General features: G+C 47.7%; 1 protein-coding gene across 1 annotated transcript in view; it reads left to right on the top strand.

Moving 5' to 3' along the window:
* The first annotated feature begins 5,386 nt into the window (after positions 1-5,386).
* Positions 5,387-8,966, top strand: part of LOC102769101 (membrane-spanning 4-domains subfamily A member 8-like) — a 14,767-nt gene continuing 11,187 nt past the window's right edge. Inside the window, exons 1-2 of the mRNA XM_006762522.2 lie at positions 5,387-5,659; positions 7,559-7,782. Coding sequence (XP_006762585.1) covers positions 7,564-7,782 — 219 coding nt within the window. The 5' untranslated portion in view covers positions 5,387-5,659; positions 7,559-7,563. The remainder of the gene's footprint in view (positions 5,660-7,558; positions 7,783-8,966) is intronic.

The raw sequence follows: 8,966 nt of genomic DNA, 5'->3' as shown, positions 1-8,966 counted from the left end.
AAGGAGAGAGCTGCAGGTTCCGGGCAACCTTAGGTTGCATTTGTCTGGTTTGTTTTGTCTTTGTTCTTTGCTGTCTTTGTCTTTGTCAAAATGGGTTAGGGTCAGTCATCTTCCTTGACCCCCTATCAGTCAGGCCCACTCTGAGTGAGTGGAAGGGGAGCTTGATCACCTCCAGGGAAGCCATAGAGCTCCCTCAGGAATTGGGAATTAGTTAAGAATTGGGTGGATTGTTTAAACTCTGAGTGAATGTCTGGTGAAAGTGTGTGAATGTGGAGGGAGGGGGCCTGCCCTCTCCTCTCCTTTATGTGACTCCACGACTTCGGTTACAGAGTCCGAGTGGGCCCCAACCTGCAGTTCTGAGATTCGTCATATGGCATAACGGTGACTCACCCCCACGTGGAGGTGACCAGGCCCGGGGTTTATACGGGTGAACCTTAGCTAAGACGAATCTAAGCTCTCAAGCGACGCGGCCAGGCGGGCATCTGCATGAGGATCTGTGAAAACAGGTCACCCCCTCCCTTGTCTGTCTCTCGCCACTGATCATCATGGGGTCAGGACAAAGTAACTGCCTTGGCTGCTCATTAACTGGTCTGTGTGAAGTGAAAGCTACTTTGATTTATTCTGCTTTTCTGTTGATAAGCTTGGCTGAACGTTTGGGCTGAGCCCATAATGGTCTGCAAAAGTCTCTTGGCAGCTGCAAGAATTATTTTTCTCAGAGTCTTTTGCTCACTATTAAAGGGGAATCAGTCCACTTAGCTAATAAAAATTTCTATCAGTTGCTCTTACCTAGGTTGTAAATTTACTGTATTAAATTAAAGTTCTGGGGTAGATTTGAAGGTTATGATGTTAATGCTTTTGATCTGCAGAAATTCTGTGAACGGGAGTGGCCCACTTTCCAGGTGGGATGGCCAGATGTAGGGACTTGTGATTTAACCACCACTTTTCAAGTTCACCATATTGTCTACGGCCGGCCGGGTCACCCCTACCAAATTCCCTATATTCAAGTGTGGGTCGATATTTTGACTGAAGAACCAAGGTGGTTAAAAGTTGTCAAAATAAGGAAAAGAAATTGGGACAGAGACAGACAGTCCTCTTGGCTCCGGCCCAGAAGGGCAAAACTCCCCCTGTTCTACAAGGTCCAAGTGAGGAGGCACTTCCCTGGGTCAGGCCTCTCCTCTATACTCCCCCACCCTCCGGTCTGATGGTGGCTAAAGACCCTGACCCGAACCCCTGCCTCCTCCACAGCCAGTTTCCTTTCCTCCGGAAACACCAGTCCAGGACCTGACTCCATTCTTCCCTTCGCACACTAGGCAAAGGACAGCGTATGGAGACAGAGAGAGAGAGGGTCAGGGCGGAAGGGAGGAAACTTGTTCTAGGTCTGGATGGACAGCCTACATCTAACCAAGACAGATTAGAGGCTGTGTTTCCCTCCAGGCAACCCGACTGGAACCCCTATAGTGACATGGGAAAGGAGGCTCTCGATCGGTATCACCAGACTCTATTGGGGGGCATCTGAGCTGCTGCTCAGAGACTCACAAACGTGTCTAAGGTGACAGAGACAGTCCAGGGGCCTAACCCTAATGCCCTGGAAAATCAGAGGGCTGTCAATGTTGCATTTGTTTCCCAGTTGACCCCAGATGTTAAAAAAAATTGCAGAAGTTAGAGGGCTTTAAGGGGAAATCAATCTCTGAGTTGGTTGAGGTGGCCCAGAAGGTTTTTAACAATCGGGAGGACCCGACAGCAGGTTTAAACACCTGGATGGCAAAGGCCCTCCTGGTCATGAGTGAGGAAAAAGGCCCAAGGGGCCAGAGAGACAACAAGGGCAAAGAAAAGCCTCGCAGGAGAAAAGGAGTCCAACCCCGGCTTGGAGAAAATCAGTGTGCATTTTGCAGAAAGGAAGGACACTGGAAAAAGGGAGTGCCCTGAACGTGTGGGGGAACTGACTCCCGTGTTGGTGGAGGAGGTGGATTAGGGTTGTCAGGGTTCAGCTGGGCCCCGAGAGCCCAGGATCACCCTGACAGTGGGGGGGCCAAAAGGTGGACTTCATAGCACTCACTCAGGCCTTCTAATGGGTCTTCAGTCCACAGGCCGACGCTCTAACCACTGATCCACCCCGCCCAGGGCTTTCCATTGATTTTCAGACAGAGGTGGGAGGGAGGAAGAGAGACCCCGATGGAGCCTGCAACCCCGGTCGGTGCCCTTGACCGGCATCGAACCCGGGACCCTTCAGGGGCCGAGGGCAGGTGATGCTCAAGGAGACACTGACTACCCTCACTTTCCTCCGTGAGAACCTTGTGGACCAGCCCCTGCAGAATTCGGATGAGACCCTCTACACGGATGGGAGCAGCTTCGTAGAGGAAGGTACCCGGTATGCGGGGGCGGCGGTAGTGACATGAGGAGGAGCCAAGAGAAATCTATAATCCGCCAGGATTAGAAAGAAGCCCTGGTGAGCACCCCGGCACTCACCCTGCCTGACCTACCCAGGGATTGCAGGGAGAGATCTCCTCACACTGCCCTTACAGGAGGACACGGGAGCCACCTTAAAGAGGACTCCTAACCTCAGGAGGCAAGGACATTAAAAATGCTCCTGAGATACTTAACCTCCTGGCAGCCATATAGGGGCCAAGAAAGTGGCTAAAAGACCAGTAGGGCCCCTAGAAGTTCTCGTAGCCCTGCCAGCGCGAAGGCTCCCAGAGAAGCCTACTCATCTGCTGGAGGAGCAGAAGCTAGCTGAGAAACTAAGGACCCAGGAAGGAGAGGCTGGATGGCTAATTCTGCCAGACGGAGGCCTATAGTGCCAGAAGCCCTGGGGCGGACCGGGAGCCGGCAGCCCCGGTCTGTGCCCGTGCCTGGGAATCGAACCTGGGACCCGTCAGTCCGCAGGCCGGCGCGCTACCCACTGAACCACCCCAGCTAGGGCTTTCCGTTGATTTTCAGACAGACGGGGGAGGGGGGTGGAGAGGCCCCTATGGAGCCTGCAACACCGGAAGAGGAGCAGAGGCTAGCTGAGAAACTAAGGGTCCGGGAAGGAGAGCCTTGATGGCTAATTCTGCCAGATGGGAGGCCTATAGTGCCAGAAGCCCTGGGGCGGACCATCGCTTCCCAGACCCACTAGAGTACCCACCTGGGGGGAATGAAGCTATCAGAACTACTGGGAAGAGAATTTTACATCCTAGGGCTCCAGAAAATATCCCAAGACTTGGCTAGAAGGTGCCAAGTCTGTGCCCGGGTAAATCAAGGGCCCCTGTTGTGGCCGCACCAGGGCAGCAATTCCAAGGTTAGAACCCCGAAGAACACTGGGAAGTGGAATTCACTGAGCCCCCGCAGGCCGGAGCGCTACCCACTGAACCACCCTGGCCGGGGCTTTCCATTGATTTTCAGACAGAGGGGGGATTCTCTGACTGGCCTGAGGCATACCCAACCAAGGTAGAGACAGCACAGGTAGTAGTTAGGAAACTCCTCACTGAAATTGTCCTCCGGTTTGGCCTACCACTATATATGGGGTCTTACAATGGCCCCGCGTTTATCGCCAAAGTTACACAATCCATATTTAAGGCCCTGAGGGTTACCTGGAAATTGCATTATGTTTATAGACCACAAAGTTCTGGACAGGTAGAGAGGATGAATCAGACCTTAAAGGAAACATTAACTAAGTTAAAATTAGAGACTGGGTAAGTCTCCTTCCTTTTGCTCTCCTACAAGGATTGACCCCTTTAAAATAATGTTTGGGCGACCGCCACCATTGGTGCCCAAGTTGGGGGAGGAGGAGGTTGTCCGTCTCTCTACCTGTAGTTTGCTTAAGTCTTTGAAGCCACTCCAGCAAGCTGCTACAACAGCCCAAAGGATTGTGAAGGAGGCTCACTGAGAGAACAACAGGAGGTGCCCAGGGGAATAGAACTACCAAGAACTGGGCTGCCAGATCGACCAGGACTTGAGCACCTTGGAAAAGTCTATAGGACAACTAGAGGAATCAGTAGGGTCACTGGCTGAAGTGGTTTTACAGAACAGGAAGGGCTTAGATTTATTATTCCTGAAGCAAGGGGGACTCTGCCCAGCCCTGGGAGAAGCTTGCTGTTTTTACACCAACCACTCGGGAGTGATCCGAGAAAGTTTAAGCCAACTAAGAAAGAGAATGGCTGACAGAGCGGAGGCTCGCAAGGCAGCAGGGAACTGAGATGAGAACCTTTTCTCCTGGTCCCCCAGCTGATGACCCTTCTGTCAGCGGTGGCCAGACCCTTACTTTTGCTTATAGTAGGATTAATATTTGGGCCCTGTTTGCTGCGTTTCCTGCTCAGTTTTATTCAGGATCGCATCCAGGCGGTCAAGCTTATGGTTTTGCACAGGCAATACTCGCAGCTAGTAGATACTAGCGATGAATCCAGAGTCTGATTCATCCTAAAGACCAGTAGGGAATGTGATGGGCAGGCTTGCTTAGCACCATGTTTGGGAATAGAAATAGATATGTAATGTTTGGGAATAGAAATAGATATCTAATCTCTGTATAGCATAGGAAAATTTTTGTAACCAGAGTGTGTTTTTCTTTTAATTAACTTTGTACCCTATGTGTCAGGAACTTGATGTTAATCTGTACTTCTTGGAGGCCCGGACACCCTCCAGCCAGGTGTGACACCACACTGGTTTCCATTGAGCTTGTCAACGAATAGATTGTGGTTAACACCATTAAATAGCCTCCGAAAGGTTTGGGGCTGTAGCAGGGTGGGGCTCCCTGAGCGGAGGCACCTATTGCAGTCACTGGCCAGTTCAATAAATCCTCGCTTGCTGCTTAAGACCTAATTGAAGTCGGTGGTCTTATTCTCGCGAATGTTGGTCCACAACAAGAGGAAGGGAGAGGGATAGAGAACTAGAAACATCAATGAGAGAGAAACATCTACCAGTTGCCTCCTGCACACTCCCCACTGGAGATGTGCCCGCAACCAAGGTACATGCCCTTGACCGGAATCAAACCTGGGACCTTTCATCTGCAGGCCGACGCTCTACCCACTGAGCAAACCGGTTAGGGTGGGCAGGAAACTTTTGTCTTCAGTGGGTTTGGGTGCTAAGGTGAGCTTGGAATGCAGGTGGAATGTAGGTGTGTGATCAGGTATCTTCTGGACAGTTTCAATTCCTTATATGGACTGACTCTTGGTGTCTAGCAAGCTTTTCTTGGTCTTTTGTTCTCCTGAGGCAGGAAGCTTAGACTAAGGATTGCATTGCCCAGCAGTCCTAACAGAAACTACATGATGAAGGGGTCATGTTTCCCCCCTGAGGGCTTTGTTATTCTCTCTTACATGCAGCCATATACAGTACCCCTGATTGCCCAGTTCATTTCTGTGTCTCCCTGTCCACCAAGCACAATCCTTTATTCTCCACACCAATAGCATTAAACACTTATCCAATTGTACTGCATTTAATTGGTCACTTGTCATTCATAGGAAGTAAATGTGGGTGAGAAAACTGAGCTCTAGGGTGTTAGTGACACGCCCTGCCCCTAGGAGGACTTTGTTTTAGATCTTGCTAAACATATTTCCCAACTGAACCCAGTGTGATAGCTCTTTTGGAAACTTTGAACTAAGTGTTTTTTCTTTCCAGGAATATTAGGTCGCCTACAACAAGCCCTGGGAAAGAGGAACAAGCGAGATTTAGCCACTGGCAGAACAAAGTGAGTATACTTAATCTAACGTTTCTACGGGTAGCTCAGGCATGCTGATAAGGTTTTCCTGCCAAATGAGACTTAGAGACTTAGAATAACTGTGGGTGTGAGGATGAGCCCATGGCAGGGTTTATTGTACTAGCTTTTGAGGGTCTGCGCCAAAAGAAAAAAAGAGAAAGAAAAACAATTCAGTCTGGTTAGACACTTTGCTTTCAGCCTTGTCAGACGCAGATGAGGGACTCCAGCCATGCCAGACTTCTGACCTACACAGACATGAGCTAAAAAATGGATTCTGTTTGAAGCTGCTAAATTTCTAATTTCTAATACAAAGTGCTTTCCTTTAAGAAAAATCATGAAGACTTGCAGCCAGAGAGATTGTTCAAAGTCTCTGCTTCATTGGACCCTAAATTAGAAATAATGAAACTTCTCCATCTTTAGTTACCTTCTCTATAAAACAAGAGTAGTACTGCATTTATTATCTCCCCCACAGAATTATAAAACTTAGAGACCATGTGTATAAAGATCTGTGAGAGCAGCTTAGGAACAAACTACAGTGAAGGTGACATGATACCAAGTTACTTACCAGATACTCAGGGGTAGCTGTTGCAATTATAACTTATAAATACTGTCACTGTTGTTTAGGAACTTAAAACCTTATAGAGAGACATCCATTGGGGTAAAGTATTTTAATAAATATATGTATATTGGTTTATGGCATTGAGGAGAAAGGACAGTAGTGTCTGAAGAATAGTAAAATAGATTAAAAATCCAACCTGATAAAATGCCTCAAAGAATGCACTCTCTCAGACGGGAGACTCAGGTCTGCATGGTAAGGCATTTTAGAATGTTCTACAGCTGAGAGCCCTACCAACACGGCCAGTCATCAGAGGTGCCAACTTCTTGAGTATTTCTGAGGATGTACCATCCTGTCTTCAGATGTATTTGTTATGCTACCTTTATGGAATTCTGTGAGTCATCACCTTTATCGAAGGTTTATTTAGAAGTTGCTTACTCAAATGAGTTAATGGAAGCAAAAGTCCTTTTTCAATGTAAACATTAGTGCATATGTGAGGGATGATTTTACTGCATTTATATTTTAACTAGAAGCCCGATGCACGAAATTAGTGCAAGAGCAGGCTTTCCTTCCCCCGGCTGCCAGCACTGGCTTCCCTCTGGCACCTGGGACCTGGCATCCCTCTGGCCACTGGCAGGCACCCGGGACCTGGGCTTCCCTGGTAGCCCCGGCTTTGTCTGGAAGGTCACACCAAGGGTTCAGGAATCTGGAGAAGGGCTGCGCATAAATGAATAGAGACTAGACAAGAAATATAAATTTGGAAGGCATTTTGGGGGAGCCAGATGGAGGCACACCCTCTAGTGAAGTGGGCTCCCTGAATGTCCGGACCCATGGCTTTTTATTCACACATTTTGCCCTTTAGCAAAGCAGATATACATATCAAAAGTACGGCTTGGCAAACAGGAAAAGATTATCAGGTTAGGGAAGCCGTGGGCAAACTATGGCCCGAGGGCCGGATCCAGCCCATTTGAAATGAATAAAACTAAAAAAAAAAAAAAGACCATACCCTTTTATGTAATGATGTTTACTTTGAATTTATATTAGTTCACACAAACACTCCATCCATGCTTTTGTTCCTGCCCTCTGGTCCAGTTTAAGAACCCATTGTGGCCCTCGAGTCAAACAGTTTGCCCACCCCTGGGTTAGGGGAAATGCCCTCAGCTGTTGGGCAGCAGGAAATAATATGCAGATCTTCAGCCCTGCTGAAGTTGTCCATCAGCCTTCTGATGAACTTCTAGCATTTATTATGCTAACTACTGTACTTGGCCTCCAGCAGCAAGGATGTCTGGAAGGACATCCAGTCTAATGAGCATATTACACTTTTATTATTATAGATATCATGAATTTGATGACTTCAGCAGGCTCCACAGCCAATTCTGTGATTGCGATGGCACCCCACCACGGGTATCCTGTGAACCCTGGAAGCATGTCTCAGGTGCCCCAATATCCACTCAACCAACCCCAAGTCCACCAAATTCCTGGGAACCCACATGGTTTGGAGCCGCCCGTGTCTATGCAACCTGCCCAGAGATCCTTAAAAGAGGGCAAAGTTTTAGGGGTAAGTGAGTTTCACAGTGTGTTCATTGGCCACATGGCTGGAGCCAGAGGTGGGAGGAGGTTTGGAAAAACAGAAACTCCAAATCCAGCAAGTGGGGCTGGAGCTGACCCAGCCTTGCCAAATTCAGGTCCATTAAGAAGCTCAGCTCTACAGCATCACCAGGGCCCCCATGTAGGACCTTGTACTATCTATCTTGGGTATTTTAGGAAAGAGAAAAGCAACAAAGAAGCAGTAAATTGGAATGTTGGTCCTGTTGCCGGAATCCATCTTGAACTCATGTGGCCTCTGGAAGAAAGTGAGTCCAGAGAGCTAGAAAGTGGATTCTAAACCCAATGTACTTGAACAGAATCTTTCTCCAATGGGAACAAAATAAGAGCTCACAATGATTTTCCCCTGCAAAGGCTGTCCTGGGTGGGACAAGAGAAATCCCACTACATTACATGGGTAAATGAATACATGCATGGATTCTGATTCAGGCTGTCCAGGTTCAAATCCTAGCTTCACCCCCATATACTGCCCATATCAGTGTCAATCAATACAACCTGTATGGAAGGCTTTCTGTATCTGCCAAATTTTAAAATACACAATAATTCCATTTCTGAGACTTGTTTTATTGGTATGTTTGTACACATAAGAAATATGACAAGTGTGAGGTTATTTATTGCAGCATGGTTTGTGATAGTGAAACTGGCCCAAATGACCCTCAGGGTCTTTTGCCTGCTGCTGTAAAGCCAAATACATGACACTGTTGCTGATGGAAGGAAAGTGATTTATTTAGGTGCTGACTAATTGAGAAGATGGCAGGCTCATGCCTTAGCAACCATCTTAATGTCTCAGGGTAGGCAAAAGGCTTCTTTGGGGGGATCATGGGAAAAGGGGCATTAAGGAATGCTGATGACATTAGTTTTACATTTGAGCTCTCACGTGGGTTCGATGCTCTCTTTCATATCTGTCAGCATCTGGTATTTTTTCTCTCTGAGTTTTATTTCTGGGGACAGGCTATTGCAGGCCTGGTCAGACATTGGTATCTATTACACAATTATGGTAGAGGCAAGTGAAAAGGGGAATTGGAACTGCTTTTGCCAGTGACATGCTTAAATATGAAATTATTAATATTTTAGAGTATAAATTTTTTTGTATACTAGAGGCCCAGTGCACAAAAATTTGTGCACTCAGGAGGTAGG

Source organism: Myotis davidii, unplaced genomic scaffold (genome assembly GCF_000327345.1).
Source record: "Myotis davidii unplaced genomic scaffold, ASM32734v1 scaffold818, whole genome shotgun sequence".
Taxonomy (NCBI): domain Eukaryota; kingdom Metazoa; phylum Chordata; class Mammalia; order Chiroptera; family Vespertilionidae; genus Myotis; species Myotis davidii.
This window is presented reverse-complemented; position numbering and strand designations above follow the sequence as displayed.